General features: G+C 34.4%; 1 protein-coding gene across 2 annotated transcripts in view; it reads right to left on the reverse strand.

The window, feature by feature from the left end:
• The window catches only part of LOC142981597 (alpha-tocopherol transfer protein-like), a 42,197-nt gene that overhangs the window by 10,591 nt on the left and 11,365 nt on the right, over positions 1-20,241 (reverse strand). Inside the window, exons 2-4 of one of the 2 annotated variants that reach the window (XM_076127609.1) lie at positions 13,039-13,163; positions 1,611-1,707; positions 1,158-1,178 (exon numbers count right to left, since the gene is read on the reverse strand). In XM_076127609.1, coding sequence (XP_075983724.1) covers positions 1,158-1,178; positions 1,611-1,707; positions 13,039-13,163 — 243 coding nt within the window. The remainder of the gene's footprint in view (positions 1-1,157; positions 1,179-1,610; positions 1,708-13,038; positions 13,164-20,241) is intronic. The other variant, XM_076127610.1, reaches the window with a different exon arrangement.

Consider the following 20,241-nt stretch of genomic DNA (forward strand, 5'->3'; position numbering starts at 1 on the left):
GAAAACCATCAATATGGAGAATAGGTACTATTTTCTGAGCGCGATAGCATGGCAGTAGAAAGCAGAAATCTGCCCAGTGCCCTTCCAATATTTTACTGACATTTTGGTTTTAACACTTTTAACTCATTACTTTGCCACTGCCAGGTAAGGGTCTACTCCCAAACCACGGAGGGAGTAAGCCTTGAGTCCACGACGCTAGATAAGTGCAGGTCGGAAACTTTGTTTGCCCACAAGAAATGTATTCAAAAAATCTTTAGGCATGCAGGGTTTCAACGTTCCTTTACAGTTAGAGAAATTATTTCCAATGCACACATGACTTCGAAAAGTCGTGGGAGCTGCCAATTTATACCACTCAGCAATCACTACTTTAACTGACATTAGCAATAATTTTAGGCTGGTCAGGGATGCAATCGGGCATGTATCCCTGCCACTGCAGCCTTCAGAAACTCCTTCCCCACAGCTGCAATGTCCCACAGACCCGTTCCCACCAATCCCAGATTCCCCATCACCGCAATTTCTCTTGTTCTTCTGCCATGCTAACGCGCACACGGTATAGAATGTAACTCTATGAATTAAATAATGATATAAATAGAGCGATTATAGGTGGCCACTCTACGGAAGCATTTGTAGGCTTTCCGGCGATTCAGATTAGAGCTCAAGCATTATACTGAGCACGTGCACAACATATGCCTGATACGGTTTGTTTGTAAACGTACCAATAGATAAAAATAAAGCCTTAAAATTGCCTCGTAATGTTTTTTTTATGTTGAGAAATTGCTCACAGATTGATATTTAACAAAAGTCTTAAAGTGCTTTTTCAAAGAACGAGTTCGATAAAGAATCAACGGTGATCAAATAATTACTTATTTAAATCCTATCGACGGCATTGACTACCGACGGAGACTTGACTGACTCAAAAATATGCCCCGAAATGACACAAATATGGACCAATATCAATACGTAAAATTACCCTTGAAAGTGAAACCTTGCACTATATGTTGCACGGGAAGACTTCCTTCGAGTGACCACCTCAATGGTTTTATTCTATTTAAATTTCGATGTCCTAAATTATCTCATTATCGTTACATAAACTAAGCACAACACTTCGAGCATGATGACAAAACATTGCAAAAAATGGGACTTGCACTTATTTTTACCTTTGTCTATCCTTTTGAAAGCTAAGGAAATATAAATAGTTGTACAGTCATTTATGGTTTTAGCTGCGGAAAAAATCCCAGTCAGCATAATTTTCCAATTACCAAAATTCAGCCAATCGGGAATTTTTCCGCAGATTAAGGGTTTAAAAAACCTAAAATGACTGGATTATAATATTTCTAGAACAGATCTATAACGTAAGAGCAATCAATTTATTACTATTAATCATACAATTGACGTCAATTCTGCAATTACTTATGTAATATTGAAGACACATAATCTACGATCAATTACACATTACTGATTTATATGCAAATCTCGTATTATTATCTGGGGGTACAGCAGTTGCTAAGTCAAGGAAAAAAAGCGGCCGTAAACATTTTCTCGAAATAGTCTAGGCCATTTTCGACCCCCCTAAAACTTCTTTGCGTACATATTATAATAAAAATACTTACGATAAGCTTACTCGTGTAAGATGTCCGAATTTGACCCCTCGCATGTCGAAAAGGAACATATATCCAGGCTGTGGACCTCGTTTCGTTAGACACAGATCTGTAAAAAAATTTAAATATAATTTTAACCAATAAAAAGATAACTGGCGGTCCTGTATGACAAGATGTATATATAGATGTGAATGAGACAAGGAAAGTTCGTAAGGATCGTACTTAGTAGCATTCTTTGTCCCCGCCTACCCCTATAGAAATAAGGCGTGATATTATGTATATATGTAAAATAGCTCAAAAAAACTAAGGCCAAAAAATACAATTTCGAGATCATTCTGGTTATGGTAAATCTATATTGTAAGAAGTAAATGTATTCTACCTAAGTTACTTCTGATGAAACGTGGTTACACAATCAATATTTAGGACCTTGAGAAAATTACACTAGAAACATATTAATAAATTCATTTCATATTATATTTATTTAATTATAAACTGTGACGATCTGAGATTAAAACAAATTTATGTAAGGAGACGACAAAGAAAAAAATGTTACCTACTTATCATTGAGTTAATTAAATTTATATTCAAATGATCTCATTTCACGGCTTACAGATACTTTAACCGATAGATAAAGTGACACGTAATGACAACCACAGTCAAAATTCATCTGTAGCGCGATTCTCAGTCGGCACTGTCGAGTATCGAAAGTTTGACATTAAAATCTACTGCCAAATTAGTTCCTACGACGCCCGTTATACGCGCTGATTAGATTTTCATACAAAATTTCTTGATAGCTGGCCGGTTGTCGATAGTCGATAGTGGTAGAGAATTGAGCCACTGGTAAGTTAACCAATACTTATCTAGGAGGGGTAAAAACGGGGCTAACCTTTCTATTACAGTCACACAATTCTATGTAATAAAGGGAAGCATAATAAAAGCATAATAGAGATATTTGAAATTATACGTAAACAAACATTGTTAATATCTCAAGGGTTTTATATGGCCTTCGTCGTTTTGATGCACGTAGTCGTAACCATCCGTGCGAAAATTTGCATGAAGGACAAACCCTTTGAAATGTAGCGAAGGCTTGCCTATGTAGTATTTTAGCATTCCAAATATTTGGACCTTATGACAATCCTAAGACAACATTATTGTAACCCAGTGACGATACTACAAAGGCTAAATAGAACAAAATGAAGGAGTGAAATGCGTAATCAAGTTGTAGTAACCTATATTTCACGCAAAAGACCTCATTAATAATGTCACTTAGGTAGGTACATAACAAGTTTTCATTATCGGGAAACTAGGACAGTGTAACTACCTAAAGAATTCTATAGTTAGCAAAAACAGTTCGACTTTTCGTCAACAGATGGCCAGTGAACAGAAAACATGAATTTTTCAACAACACGTTATGTTACGTTTCATGTTTTCCCTCTATAAACACTCTGAATTGAGTAAGCAGTGAAATTTGCAAAATTTTGAATACATTGACGATAAGATAGGTACAAGTTTGAAGTGTGTCCACAGGAATGACGCAATGTTTTGATTTCACGTAATCAATACACTGCGCTATTCATAGCGACACGACGGTCTTGCAGTGACTAGACAGGTTCAATAAATACCTTTATTAACAAGGTTCTACCGCTAATTTACTTAACATTGACTAGTTTATAAGAGGTATTATGTATCGATGTAATTTGCCGGTAGTAGCCCTTGATAATACAATTATAAATAGGTCAGCGGATGGTCAAAATCAATACTTTGGCACAGACTGCAATACATTATTGCTTTGATTAAAGGTCAAATTTATTGTCGATTCATCGAACTCGATTAGAGGAATAACTTTTCATACATTTTATATCGTAAAGAATGTTCCTGAAATTTATCTGATGATGAAAACAGCGACGCCAGGATATTAAAAATCAAAATCAAATAGTTTATTCATTTCAGTGAAATATTGACACTTATTATAGTCGTTATTATTACTGAAACTACCACTAGCTCGGAAAGGGGGTAGAGCCTTATGAGAAGAGCTAGCGAGAAACTCACGGCCACTCTTTTCAATTGCCAGTAAGTCTGGCAGCGGGCTAAGTTAAGTATCTTGGATTTAGGTAGAACCACTAACCACAAAAACTACTTAGTTGACAGTTTCACAATTCTGGCAATAAAAACGTTTTTTCACTTAACGAGCGCCTTTTACGAGAGCTCATACGATATCATAACATTAATTGCAGTCCTGTCTTATGGATGTTAAAATAAATTATCTGTAAAACTGCTAAGATTATTCTTAATAGTTTTTAACAGTCATTGTCTAAGTATAATAGATAAATAACTATGATTCCGTGATATATTACCTTCTTATGTAATGTGCGGAAGTTGTAATTGTCACGCAATTCTGTGTGTCGCCGTATGTCTTTTTATCGCAAAGCAAAACATCTAGTTTTGCTTTGCGATAAAAAGACATACGGCGACATAATACTTTAATATTATAACGCAAAACTATAATTTTTATGTCATTATTGTCTAGTTATTTTTGTTATAAGTATAATGCTTTATGCCATCAAAAACATACTGTAAAAAACCTCAAGTCTCGCAGCGTAAAAAGTGGTGAGATCTATGTAATACCAAGTCGATTAATCTGTTTAGTCTCTACTGAAAGGACCTTCTGTCTTAAGTTATTACATAAGTTATTATCATGCCAATATTAAAAATATTTCACGTTTAAAACAAATAAATCGACCTGGCCATCGCATGATTTGATTATTAGTATGTACCACACTGCACAGCACGACGGGCCAGCAACCGAATTCCTCACTAGGGTCCTTCCGAATATAATGATTGAGATGAGTATCTTAAAGAAATTAATGCTCCTGAAATTTTAATGGCGAATTTGTGTTTTCATGCGATGACCAAGTCGATTTATTTGTTTTAAACGTGAAATATTTTTAATATTGGCATGATAATAACTTATGTAATAACTTAAGACAGAAGGTCCTTTCAGTAGAGACTAAACAGATTAATCGACTTGGTATTACATAGATCTCACCACTTTTTACGCTGCGAGACTTGAGGTTTTTTACAGTATGTTTTTGATGGCATCTCACTTCTTTTTGTAAAGCGAACATAAGTCCAATTTGTATGGAAAGACGGTTATTTTTTTCATAATTCAACATATTTTCCTATTGAAATGTTGTTCAGTTTCATGGGCTAAACACCTTTAAGTTATGCCTCATACAGTAGGTACCTATGTACACCTATTATTTTCTATTATACTACAGTAATAATTAATTCATTAACTGCAAATGTAACCCTGTAATCCTATATAAATGTATAAGATTACAAAGTTATTCTTGCAGTTAATGTATTTAGAAAACTGGACTGAAATTAGAAAATATTGAAATTTTCCCATGATTAAGATACTAAATTCTATTTGTATTCTAAATTTGAAGCTTCTAAGTCTGCTAGAAATGCCTTAGACTTTTGATGATCGGTGAGTCAGTGAGTCAGTGAATCAGTGAGTGACAAAATTCAAAACTTTAACAAGTTGTCATTCTTAAAGTACTGGTTCAAATTGACTGAAATTTTCAATATACCTTGTTCATACAATGACTGATAAGTCGCTAAAAATTCAGGCTTCTTGTTTTATCCACAACGAAATTATAGGGGGTCGAAAATGGCCTGAATTGCTTCGAGAAAAGATGGTACGGCCGTGCCGCTTTTTTTTGCTCGACTTGCGGGGGCACTGCCGTGCCCCCAGATATTTTTCTAAGACCAGGTTACCTAATTATCTTATTTCATACTATTCTAGACTAGTTTTTTCTGTTTACTAATTATTTAATTTTATATTTTTCCGTAAGCTTTTGTTCGCCCGCTTCAATACGTAACTGCTAGACAGCAGTTTATAATATTTTTGTCATTATAAATGCCTAAAGCAAATGAAGCAAAGGAAGTATGTAAAGGTAGTACCAAGTGACATTCTCTGGCCTCTGCCTACCCCTATGGGAAGAAGACGTGGTATTATGTACCTACCTATGTATTCTACTAATATTATAAATGCAAAAGTTTGTAAGAATGTATGTATGTAATAACGAATCGCTCAGTTTTTATTCAACAAATGGATCCTTATATCCACAGAAAATACGCGAAGCTAGTAAACTCTCTAATTACATATAATTAGGTATGTTTTGCTTATTACCTGACATAATATAACTAGACAATTTTCCTCAACATAAACGAAAAAAATGTTGAATAGAGAAACCACACACTATAATAAGAAAAGGACTTTTTATAACTAACCAATTAAACAAAAAAATCTGCTTGGAGAATCCACACTATAACAAGTACAAGAGGTTTTATATCCGACTAGCTGACGCGCGCAATTTCGCTTGCGTCACATAAGAGTGAATGGGTTATAATTTTCCCCGTTTTTGAAACATTTTTCGTTGCTACGTTTAGACTATAAGGAGCGGACTCCTTATAGTCCAAGCGTAATATTATATAGCCTACAGCCTTCCTCAATAAATAGGCTATCCAACAGTAAAATATTTTTTCAATTCGCACCAGTAGGTCCTGAGATTAGCGCGTTCAACCAAGCAAACAAATAGATTTCTTATTAAACGTTAAGGAAAGCCGGTACACTGCAGAGCAATATTCCTAGAAACACAAAGTTCAAGTTAATCTGTTTAATATGCATTATATCAGCGTGGCTGTGGCTTTATCAGTAGCAGTCGTAGTGCGCAGTTGCAGTCTGCATCGAGTAGCCAACCTTGAGGCCCGGGACGATGTACGAATCGCGAAAGGGAACTTTGTAAAATCGTAGTTAAATTGTAGTGTACACTTTATTAGGACTAATTAGGAATTACGGTCTTATAGTCGAATAAGTGTTAGTTGATTAGATTATCGTTGTTTGAGGTTTTTTTTAGTATAGTCGTAGCTTTTCTGGATTGAAACTTTACATGGTTTGGTTTCCATAGCATAATAGTGTGTTCTCTTTTTTCCCACCTATAAAAAGAAGGTTCTTCTACTATGTTTGAATGATCGTTTTTTAACAGATTTTCAAAACTATTATCAACTTTACTATGGCCCACACAGATAAAATTATTTATTTTGCTAACTTCAATGATAAATCTATGAAGCGACTTTAATGAAATATTAAACATTAATTAGACCCCAAAAATCTCTATTTAATAGTATCTCCTCAAATATTGAAGCAAAACTCGTCACATCGTACTATAGTAATGAAATATTAACCACTGGAGAGAGCTTCTAAAGATAATTAATTAGTCTGTCGAGCTCATTACACAGGATCCCTAATAATGAGGATACAGCGGTCGGTCGGATGTCACCCCGGTTGGTTATAAATACACTGCTCTGAAAGTGGCTGAAACACGATCGATGTCGTTGAGGCATTTTATTTTGTAATTATTAATATACCTAATACAGATTTCACTTTCCACTAAACGTTAGTAATATAAATACATAAAATCAACCCGTTATTGTCCCACTGCTTAATATGGTTATATATCTTGAAGCGAGAGCACTGTTTTGTTTTAAATTACTATAGTTTTTTTAGTCATCTCCAGTCACTCAAATCAGTCGTTTTCAAACTGTCCCTGCCGAAAAACTATTGACTATTGCCTTCACTATTAATGACTACTTACAATAACTTTATTGGAAAAAAAGTAAAATTCATTAACTCACACAAAACGTTAACCTTTACAAAGCTTTGGCTAATAGACGCCACATTAGTCGCGCAATTCAAATCATTCACGTCGAAGACTTAACTTCGTTTATTACAGTTGCAGCCAGCGTTAACTAGATTATAAGTCCACGTGTACCTACGAAACCTATATAACCTTTGCTCCAATAGAATATTCAATTAAAAGGAAATAAAAACAACGGTTCTATCGAGTGAGCATTTAATTAAATATTGAAGGGCAATTTTGAATACAATACCCGGTTCGACCGCAATGTTTTGAAACACGCTTGCTAACCGTTGCATAATGAAAAGCCCTTCGGACTTCTAGACAAATAGACAATAGAAATAATATACGAAATGTGAAATATTTCCTTTTTATGAAAGAAAGGTTTGCTCCCGGAGTTAATAGGCTTAGGAGAGGTCGGTAATGGATAAAATTTATATATTTTTATGGAAACAAAGTTGTTCGTATCCATCAAAGGAGAGCTAGTGTTTGGCCTTCATAGAACAAGATAATACTTAGTTATTCGTAATAGGTTACATAATCTAACATTATGTCTATTATGCCGTAAAGGCACCGCGAAAAGGGTGTGTTATCGTTTTTAAATCTCTGATCTGCTTCTAAGAATTTCGTGAAAAAAGAAAACCCGAAAATATTTAAAAAAATTCACTTGTAAACCATTTTTTCCGTCGAAAAAAAAAACAATGCTGGCTGATATAAGTATTCAATTATTTACATTTAACTGCCAACAGATAAACGTTCAAGATAATTTAAAATGTATGAATAAATAAATTGCTCACGTTTTTACGGAGCCTCGAGAACCAGTTTTCCCTTCATTCATAATATCAATATAATCCGGTATAGCGCAAATATTCATAATTCGAACAATAAATATTTTTTTGCGTTTTATCTTTTTAATTTATGCAACAGTTGTTAGTTAGGACGTCACGTTTTCGGCCAGTTGTTGTCAAAGTTCCTCTCTTTGCAAGGCCGGTTTATACTGCGAGGGCTTGACACTGGCCGGAAACTAGACCTTGAACTGAAGTTACAACCACTTAAATAAAAAGAAATGATAAGACACGCCTTATGCTTACTTTGAGACTAATTGAGACTGACTGGTTTTATGCCAAAAGTGTTACTTATTTGATTATATACCTACTAGACATTTCAAAACAACACAGTTTTTGAAGGTAGAGAAGCTAGGGAAGCCCAACTCGATCCGAGCACGAAGGACACCCAAGCCAAGCCCAAATTTGTGTAGTGTGGACCGAGTTACAAGTTTCGAACTTTTCTAAGGAAAGTGCTCAGCTCAAGCTCGGCTCGTGTTCGATCTTCGAGCATCGACCCTCCTAAAGAAACAGCTGTTCTGAAATGACTATAAACAAAATGAAACAACAGAATAATTTTAAGCTCAGATTTGTTTTACATAAAAACAACACATCATTATTTTTCTGCTAACTATTCACTGTTAACTATTTATATGGTTAAAGGTTTGTTAGCAAGTAACTGGTTGTTAGGTTCAGTTGTTTAATCCGCCTGAAGCCCTTTTAGTTGGCAAACTATAACTAAGCCTTAATTAATTGATAACAACTGTGTTCGACATTTTACATGCCCTCTGAAACTGTTGAATATCTCATCACTACATACTATAAAGCAAGGTCACTTTTGCGCGTCTGTTCCCATGTCTGTATGTATGTATGCTTAGATCTTTAAAACTACGTAACCGATTTTGAGTCGGTTTCTTTAAATAGATAGGGTAGTACAAGAGGAAGGTTATTGTAAATAAGTTGTAAAGGTTTGTAATGTGTGTAATGAAATATAACTGTTAAAACCGAGAGAAGTCTGGACGGGTTTTCCTTCTATAGATTCACTGAGTATAAGTGTTGCTTACTTAGTAATTACTTAAAACAGATACTAATTGTACGCGTTTCAACATAATAACACCAAAATTACAGAATAATATTCAAATAATAATATCTAATGTTATTTGGATACTAATTACAGTATAACAAGTAAACATAGGTTTTAATGTTTTGTATTTTTAAGATAAAATCTCATTTAGATTCGCCTGAAGCGAATCCCTACATGGATCGTTTTTGTACAAAACTACTGTATGAAACAACACTCGGTAATTACACGAATTTCATAAAGGTTTATTTATTTACTGTAAAAAATATATGTGAAGATAGGGTTCAGGAAAAAAATGTTTTCATATTGATCCTAATCATGTTTGGGTACAAAAATCCTTTAGTATATTAAATGAAAGAGTCTTTTCGTTTATGTTTACTGATGCTTGCAATTTAAGAGTAAAAGTACGTACAATACAATTATTTGAATGATAATTAAAATGCTTCGGACGCTGCGGACTCAAGGTCTTACCCCTTTCTCATTCCGGGAAAAGAGACCTTTGCTCAGTGCCCAGTACTCGGTAGAAGGACAGTAATGGGTCAATACTTTCAAAATGACCTACTGTACTTAAGGCCACCCCTAGAGCATAAATAAAGTTGCACATATGGCGTATTACAGAATAATATAGGATAGGAATATTAAACCTGATATAAAATTGAGCAAACTTCTTGCGTAATATTGTTCTAGGTCTATAGGTAACAGATAATTTACATAGAACGCATACAAAACTTGTCTGCAATTAACCTTATTTCTACTCTCTAACCAAAATAGGAAGGGAGCAATATTTCCGCTAAAAATGAGTCAAATTTCGCAAATAAAATGACTAAGCACTTTACACGTCACTTCATATACAAATACGGCTAAGTAAAGCTTAATAAGACAAATACATGAAGGTCTCAAAGGGGCATTCCCAATACTCGAACAGTACAAACACATAACGATCTGAGTGCAATAATATTTGCAAATTGACCCAACACGTCTGCATTTACTTAAGACAAGAAAACTGCGTATTCTCAATAACATCGTGATCTCAAACCGGTTTAAATGAATCTATTGATAAACGATTTGTATGACAAATACTACCTTTATTGTGGTAATAATACAGACCAAGAGTAAGCCTTCGTGCTTCAGAGGGCACGTAAAAAGTCGGTCCCGGCTCTTGTCTATTAAGATAACAGTCGTTAAGCCATGTCAAAGGTCTCTCAGGCGGCTTGAACAACTTTGACACTAGATTGACCACTAACCATATGACAAACAACAAAAGGTATATTCCCAGGGTAAGCAATTTTGTCTGTTACGCTATCATGGTTTGTTAAACCGATTATCATAATATTTGGCAATATACTGGGAAAATAGAGAAAATAAAACAGATTTATTTATCGTATGGTTAGTGGTCAACCTAGTAACCAAGTTGCTCGAACGCCCTGATGACATTGACAAGACTTACTAATCATTTCCATGATACTAACCAAGAACTACTTTTTACGCGCCCTCCGAATCACGGATCGAAAAATAAAACACTACGCTAAATTTTGAGTCTTTTTCTAGATTACCATACGAACAATTTAAATAAACTAAATAGCGAACTAAATAAACAGAATTAAAACTAAGCCGAACCTTTGAGAATTCTAAAAGACTTAAAAAAGCACTTCTTGGATTTACGGAGGTAAAAAGCGAAGTATAAAACTGTTCAAGAAACATGAACAAGATTTCTTAGAATACCTTTCTTTGAGACCAAAAAGAAAAGGTAACATGACTTATGATCATAAGGCGATTACTTTTGATGGAGAAAAAAGGGCTTCTTGACAAACATGAGGAAAATAATAGGTAACTGTGGAATATACGCAATTTAATAAGTGTTCTGTTTGTTATAAGATGATTTTAAGCCCTTTTTCTGCTATGTCAATGTGAGTTAAGAAATACGAAGTATACCTATCTTATTGAGAAGTATAAATCATTGTATCTACATACTAACATATGCCACATTGCCATAGATTCTATTCTATGTATTAACTAGATGTATGTTAAATTAAACCAAAATTTATTTACCAACCATATTTTGCTTGAAATAGCATGAAGCAAACATCCGAATATCGTAACAATCTATCGCGTTTATAATGACAGCTTAATTTACATATTATAGGGATTCTTAAAATACTTTTTTAATTGCCATAGTAATTAACATCGTGTAAACTCAGTCTTTTTCAGTGTTCTGTTTTTGTCACTCATATGCACTTTCAAAATTGATTGAAAGTGAAACGCTGTATTATTAATCAGAGCTGACACGCCATTTATTAGTAAGATAGAAAATATGGAAAACTGCAATATTCTTGCAAACCAAAATTTAATTTAATTTATCTTCACAAGAGATACAACATTACAATACAGTCGATATCGTGGGCAGAAGTAAAAGACTCATAGAATGTGGTCAATAATGTATGCTCGTTTGACACTTTGGTGTAATTGACCTATGTACGAGTAAGCAATACAAGTGGACAGGCTTGCTTACTTAACCTTTCGCAAATGGATACTACATAACTTAATATGTGTCTTAGATAGATTTTCCTACCACAGTAAATGAATAATATAGAAATTGTATTTGAAAACAAACATTTGACACACACATTTTTTATTATGCGATGAATTTGTTCATACAAGCAAAACATTACGCCTTTTTTCCATACGGGTAGGCAGATACCAAAGAACGCCACTTGCTACGATCTCTAAAACCTTCCCTTGCTTCGTTCTCATACATAAATCTTGTCATACAGATGATTTATTTCTAAAATTAACCGTTTTCTTGAAATAGGAAATAAAAATAAATACAATACGTTATACTACATTATGCCTTATTGACCTTTCAAAGAAGTTTCCATTATAATTCCTGCGTAGTTTTCTATTAAAGTCTTTAGGCGACGTGTCTTAACAAATAGTGGCTCGACCTCGAACAAGTTTGTGTAGATTTGGGAATTAATTTCCGTGATTTATGTTCGTGAAATCCTCCGTGATGTTAGTACGATTCCACTGTTGTTGCGAAAACGAAAATCGTATGTAAATAAATAAATATGTAGGTCAGCTTGCGAAACACTTTAATCCTATGACGCTAAGGCGATTATATGCCTTTTGTAGTTCAAATTTTATGGAAATATTGTTGAATATTTTCATACAATTTAACTGCAGATTTTTCACTCGGATATTGTTTAGATAAGGGTGGTGCTAAGTGGCGTATTTTGGTCTCTGCCTACCCCTATGGGAAGAAAGCGTGATTTTATGAATGTTTGTCTGTATGATAATGTTGACAAAAATCTCCATGCAAAAGGTTACTGACGTAAATAATTCTACAGTCGTAAAAGATATCATATAATATGAGCGGGTAATAAGTAAAATTCTAAGAAAATGTGACTAATCAACAATTAGACGAATACTTAGTAATGGAAAGGTACTGGGACTCAATAAGGTATGGGTATGGTGTAATTCGTGTCGGTAAGTTCCTTGTTTGCAAAGCTTCTCAAAACAAAACTCGGTTCTTACCTACGCCGAAGCAAACCAAAATTTACTACACCAACATGAATAGGAAATCCATTGCCCATCATCAGATATGCAGTGAAACAATATAGAAATATGAAACTGACAATTTTAAACCATTTACCCCCGGTTTTTGAGGTACATTTAGCAATTTTTTTTATATGAGTTTAAACGCTATTGAATAGATAAACTACCGCTAAATGTACTCAGAAACCAGGGGTTAGTAAGCCCTAAGATCTTAAACAATTAAATAACAATAAACCGAATAACGACGGCTTCAAAATAAAGTAAACTTAATTCTCACTCACCAACTGTCATGAAGAGTAGTTTACATCCTGACTCTAAGCTGTACTTGGAGGGTTCAGTGTCGTGGAGCCGGTGGTATATGATGTCGTACCCGTGACACGACTTGCCGGGGAGCACGGAGAACTCGCTGTAAACAAACAAACAACATGTTTAGGACCCTTCAACAGTTCAGTAAGTTTGAGGGACAGTTTGTACGTGATGATATTAAACGCCCCGTTTGAAGCAACGAAATTGTCATTGTTTTGTTGGCTGTTTAACATAAGGCTTTTGGGTATATTTTTAGTGGTAAATCTGGTATTATTGCTTCCTTTTTAAACACTTTTATTAGGTCGGTTCGTAAGTAAATAACTTTGAAATGAAATCTACGTATCTCAATTATTACTAGTTTTTCAGGTTCTCAAATTCGCTAATTTTGATATTTTGTTTCCAGTACAAATATGGAATACTATTTTTTTCGTAAAACAAATATGAAATATTATTATAAAGAATACAATTTTATACATATCTGCTTCAGATAGGTAAAAAAAAATAGAAAATCTGTTAATGGATTACAAAAAAGTTTCATGTTACAGAATTACCAAATTCATTTTATATTCAAAATATATAATGATAGGTACTTAAGCTTTACTACTTAATAGATATTAAATTCACATATAATAAAGTGGTCTAACATGAGTTGCCATAATACGTGTGGAAAACGTCGATTTTGTAGGGCGACCTTTCAGACGAGAGCACTCAGCTCTGCAAAGTGGTCAGCGGGTTCAAACCGTTGCCAAATGGAGCGGGCCAGGTATAGCTACCACTATGACTAGTTTGTATCGACCTTTGTTTAACACTTTGTAAAGACGCTTATATGAATGTTTTAGTATTAAGATATATAGCAGTCAAATCGTCTGAGGGACTGCAAGATATGAAGCCTGCATTATTTTAATTACTAGCTGCCCCGGCAATATTCGTACGCCCTAGTAGTCGATTCTTTATTGTTTTTGCATTTTTTTTATTTTCTCTCCGTAGTAACTATCCTCGTATTTCAAGAGGCATAATAAAAAATAATTTGCGATAGTATCGCGATATTAACTGTTCTCAAGATTTGCTTAGCAACGCATTAAGTAATTCATTTTATATCATAATATTAAGTAATTAAAATTAGATAATTTTACAAAACTGAATACAATTTTTAAGTCTTATACTTAAATATGTTTTCTAGAACATACAAACAAACAAAACAAACACTAATTTATTATAGGACCAAAAAGATGAAATAAACCTCTAGATTTCTGCAAAACAAGAGTATAAATGTTATAACCCAGCAGTTCAGCAACGCGTACTTTCAACATTTTAGAGTGTAGCATTTTAAAGCGTAAAATATATTGTAGAATACATATAATAAAAAGACGTGCCCAAGCGAATTCGTGTGCAGAAAACTTGCACATATTTTGACTACTATTTTTTGGGGTTCCGTACCCAAAGGGTAAAACCGGGAGCATATAACTTTGGCTTCGTTGTTGGTCGTTTTGTAATGACATGAGCCTCGATAGTTATACCACAAGTTACACAGTTTATGTACTTGCTGCTGATATAACAAAAAACAAACTAAAAAAAAATGAATTTGAGTTTTGAGTTTTTTATAAAGATAAGTCCCGCACTAGGAGTTCCTCTAGTGTCGCGGGGACTTTAACAAGAATACAAACAACGAACACAAAGCGCAACCACACCCGGAACAATTATTTGTGAATCGCACAAATAATTGCTTCGTGTGGGAATCGAACCCACGACCTACCAACGCAATGGTATTTTAGCTTTTTATAAAACATGGTACAGAACCCTTCGCGCGGAAGTCTAAATCTCACTTGGTCCTGTTTTTATTGTACGTATATTTTCAAACAACCTGCGGTACATTTTCTGCTACACAATATAATATTATTACGTCTTTTGGTTGCGCATCAGCTTGTGAATTTACTTGTGTTAAAGGAGTGTGTGCGACAAAGGATTCCTTTGTCTAGTGGCTTTGACAAATACTCACTATTGTTACCGAATGAATCGTGTACATACAATGACTGGGCTACAGAATAAATCATCTTCGTAGCATTATGTTTTGTAGCAAAAAGATAGAATAAGTAGAGTACTAGACTTAATACACTTTAGGTGTTATGAAAAAGATCTTCCATATTTGATATTACTTTTCTTTTTTTTTTAATCCGTACTATCCCATTGTCGGGTTAAGTTCTCCGTAAAACTCCTCTTCCGGTACCTATTCTCAGCCATTTCCTGCTACCCTTCCAGATAGTTATTTGATAATGTAAATTATAAAATTCCTTTAACAGATAAACCTCTGAGCCACAGCCATAAGGAACACCTTTAGCCTGAAGTTTTGGAGATAGTTACAAACAAAGGATGTAAAGGGGTCTACTTAAAAAAAAAATACATAACGAGCGAGCGAAGGGTCATCTAGTTGATCATAATCATCTTCAATTCAATAGTCATCATAATATTATACCATCACTAACTTATTTTAATAATCAAAAGGCAAAATTCCGATTAATTCTCAATCAAAATCAATTCAATCAGTTTGAGGATTAAATTAATATTCACTGAGTTGATATCAAAGGATCAAATAAGCTTCAGATACGATGAACTCGGGCTAAATGAACAGTAAAAATACGATAAAGGTTGTCATTGAGACCGTGACCTAAAAAGAAATGTCCTACATCTAGCTCCTAACCTTATTTTCAACAATGTCGCTTGCCAGCTTATAGATTAACTGGATTAAGCTTAGCAGGTTTTTCTCACACAGAAATACACACATATCTCAATTGTAGAAGGGGTGAATAGGAAGTTTAAAGGTTAAACCATTGATCTGGATATTATTTCAGTGAACAGGCACGTCTTAGCAACATAATTATGACGTCTTCGATCGCTAGATCGTTGAAGATTATTTTCTAGCCAGTTCTGGCGACAGTTTTTTATTTATTTTGTTTGTGTAGATGGCAGGTTCTCTCATTTATTCACATAACGAATTATAGAGACATAACTATAAATATGAAGACACGAATAACTAAGTGATGTGTCACCATAACACAATCTTTATTTTAACGAAAGTACAAAGAGGTGAAATAACTTTTTATGATTAGCCATCTTAAACTTGACCTTATAAAAAGATTGTACTATCTTCGAACACCACGTCTTACCCACGGTCTTAAAAACAACAGGTCCATTCATTAGTTTGGACTATATCATCCAAATATGATACGTGCAAATGATAATGTCTAAAGGTCAACAGCCATGAATAGATATGACATTTAACTTTTTTTAACGACATTTCGCAAACTATATCGAATTCGATTTCGCCAATGATTAGCATTTTACTCCTAAATATACTTTTATGGGTGTAGTGATGCAAATTGGAGAGTAGACTCTTACGTAAGTCTGCTTCCTTTTAGAACGAGCGTTGTATGTCACGTTGCAAATGCTAAAAGTCGTACAAAGTTCATCAAACTTTGGCACGTATTCAAATATTTTTTTGAATAATTTAACATTTTTGAGATGCTTTTGAGATAATTCATTGTTTACAGGTCGCACTTGATCGGTATCGTGGACTTTGGCTTATCTCCTGTCAATTTTGGGGGTAGGTCCCTTCCTTGCCCAGAAGATTCTTTATAATATTTAGAAAGAACGAAATAGTCAGATGTTGACTGGGAGGCTAACTAATTATCTTGTAAAAATCCATTATAACACGGATAGTTTTTGTATTAAAAGAGCAATTTGTTATATGTTTAACGAAATAATCACATCATCATTTCGAAAACTGCTGACGCAGAATCGATTATCGCATTGTATTCTCGAGCTATTGTTATACAGAATCGATAGAAAGTTTTCATCATAAACAAAACAATCGCACTGAATAGTGCTTGGTGGCCATTTTTAAAGAGAAACAATGCTGAACGTTGCAAAATGCTAATTTTATTGGAGGGGCAGCGTAAAAGAAGGCTAAGAAAACTAATTAAACGAGATTAATATTAGTAATACAAAGCAACGGCAGAATAATTACAGTTTTAAGTAGGACTTTTCTTTACAGAGAAGCTTTTGTCTGTGATACAATATTTTCCACGCTAAGTTAAAAAGAAAACGACTCTCTTGTTAATTCTTTAATTCTTTGGGAGCTTGTTTCTTTTAGAACTATTACAATTACATGATTTAAAATCTTCAACCTGTCATTAACTGGTAACACAAACTTTAAATAAACATTCACCGAAACCAGTCCAGGATTTTAGTCGAAAAAGCGTTGCCACTCAGACGAACATTAAGTCATATTTGGATGTTCTACAGAGAAAGTGGTCACAATACGTTGACGTACTCCCACTGCGGTTATTTTTAAAATCTACATCGATATTTGTACTGGCGATCCAAAAATAAACATCTATTTAAAAATTCAATGGCAACGTGCTTTAAAATGTACAACTCGATTTACAAAGGTCATTGACACATCGAGTGCAATCTGTGACGTCATTTCATTCGTAAATGAGGCTACTGCAACTGCATTTTGTGCTTGAATATTTTTAAGCAAGGAACTGAGGCCTACTATGTTTCGTGAAAAGTAATGCCATCAAAAACATTCTATAAAAAACCTCAAGTCTCGCCGTAAAAAGTTGTGAGATCTATATAATTCCAAGTCGATTAATCTATTTAGTCTCTACTTAAAGGACCTTCTGTCTTAAGTTATTACGTATGTTATTATCATGCCAATTTAAAAAAAAATACCTTTAAAACAAATAGACCGACCTGGCCATCGCATGATTTGATTATTAGTATGTATCACACTACACAGCACGACGAGAAGTTAATGCTCCTGAAATGTTAATGGCGAATTTGTGTTTTCTTGCGATGACCAAGTCGATCTATTTGTTTTAAAGGTTTTTTTAAAAAAAATGGCATGATAATAACATACGTAATAACTTAAGACAGAAGGTCCTTTAAGTAGAGACTAAATAGATTAATCGACTTGGAATTATATAGATCTCACAACTTTTTACGGCGAGACTTGAGGTTTTTTATAGAATGTTTTTGATGGCATCTCACTTATTTTTGTAGAGCGAACATAAGTCCAATTTGTATGGAAAGACGTTTTTTTTTTTCATAATTCAACATATTTTCCTATGGGAATGTTGTTCAGTTTCGTGGGCTAAACACCCATACCCACCCTATACCCCCTCCCGTTATGCCTCATATACTAGGTACCTATTTACACCTATTTATTTTTATTTTGTTTTGTACAGTAATAATAATTCATTAACTGCAAATGTAACCTTGTAATCTTATACATTAATATGGGATTACAAAGTTATTGTTGCAGTTGGTGTATTTAGAAAACTGGACCGAAATTAGAAAATATTTAATTTTTCCCATGATTAAGACACTAAACCCTATTTGTATTCTAAATTTTAAGCTTCTAAGTCTGCTAGAAGTACCTTAGACTTTTGATGATCGGTGAGTCAGTGAGTCAGTGAATCAGTGAGTGACAAAATTCAAAATTTTAACAAGTTGTCATTCTTAAACTACTGGTTCAAATTGACTGAAATTTTAAATATACCGTGTTTATACAATGGCTGATTAGTTGCTGAAAATCCAGGCTTCTTGTTTTATCCACAACGAAATTATGGGGGGGTCAAAAATAGCCCGAATTGCTTCGAGAAAAGGATGTTACGGCCGTGCCGCTTTTTTTTTGCTCGACTTGCGGGGGCACTTCCGTGCCCCCAGATTTTGTCAAATATTTAAGATTATTTATGACTTTTTCCTATTGTATTTTGACTCGGAGTAAGAATAGCTTACCTTATATTCTTGTACCATAGTTCGGCGGCTATTTTTTTTTTTTAGATAACTCCGCACTAACAATTGTTCATGTGTCGCGGGGACTTTTACAAGCATACAGACAACGGAGACAAAGTACAACCAGGCACGAAACAACTATTTGTGGATCGCATAAATAAATTGTTTTGAGTAGGAATCGAACCCACGACCGAACGACGCAATGGTAGTGGCTTAACCATTGCGCTATCAAGGCCGTCTATAATAAAAGGGACTCTGTAGTCTTCCTGTCTTTATTTGATTGTGTTAGTGGTTGACTGAGTCACGGCCGTCTCGCCATTGTTGGTGGCGCTTTATCGCGATGGCGTCTGCTGTCCGTCTGACAATATAAGGGTTAGTCGGACGCGATTCTTGGCTTGGCCTTTCTATGAAGGCGTAGGTAATAAAGGGCAGACTTGAAGCAAATACATGTCATATTTCGACACATCGTAGAGTGATTCATTTGATAGTTTACTGTAAAGAAGCGATGTCCGAATGAGCTATCTTCATCAATCATGTATAACGTGACATTACCTAGCCCAGAAGCAGAAAAAATAACATCAGAAGTCAATAAACAGGTAAAATAATGTCCATAGTTCATCATTTGTGTCGGTCGCCGCACACTTAAGTGTGACCATTTCCTAGGGATGGTTACAGGCTTCAAAGACAGGCTTTAAAGTAGAAAAGATATTTAGGTAAATAATATTTTTTACAGGGTATCCAGTGTACCCACGTCTAGCTCCAAATATTTTAAACGTTATACCACTCCCTATAACAAAATACGAGACGAGATGGTATGGTATACAGGCCGGCAAAACAAGTTCTACTCGCGTAATCAATGAGAATCCAAGCAATTGACGTCATTTAGTGTTCAACAAGTTATGTTTAAGTGTATGTTAGTAAATATTTGTCGTAGTAACTGCACACTTGCAAGCATGTGTGTGCGTGAGCAACTAACATTGTAACGTGTTCACTAATATACGAACAGGGCTGCCAACAGCATTGGATCTTCCAGCCTATTTATAGAAATGCATTTTCATCTTATTTTTCTATTTGTACTTTAATGGCAGGGAAACGCTCGAGATGGATATTTGAAAGAAAACGAAAAGGCTATTAACCAGCAGAGAGATACGCAAATAAATATGAAAAATCCCATAAGTTTGAAAGATACCTAAAGAAGAAAAAAAGAGCAGTTATACATATGTTATGCAGTAAAAACACGTCAATGGAATTTAAATAACTTGTGATTTCCTTTCACGGCTTGCAGTACCAAAATATGCGGTTTCAAAATGGATTTCTAGGAATTACGACGAATAATGAATGAAAGAAGCTATCCAAACACAATACAAACATGAAAATATTAT

This window comes from Anticarsia gemmatalis, chromosome 20 (assembly GCF_050436995.1).
Source record: "Anticarsia gemmatalis isolate Benzon Research Colony breed Stoneville strain chromosome 20, ilAntGemm2 primary, whole genome shotgun sequence".
Lineage (NCBI taxonomy): Eukaryota > Metazoa > Arthropoda > Insecta > Lepidoptera > Erebidae > Anticarsia > Anticarsia gemmatalis.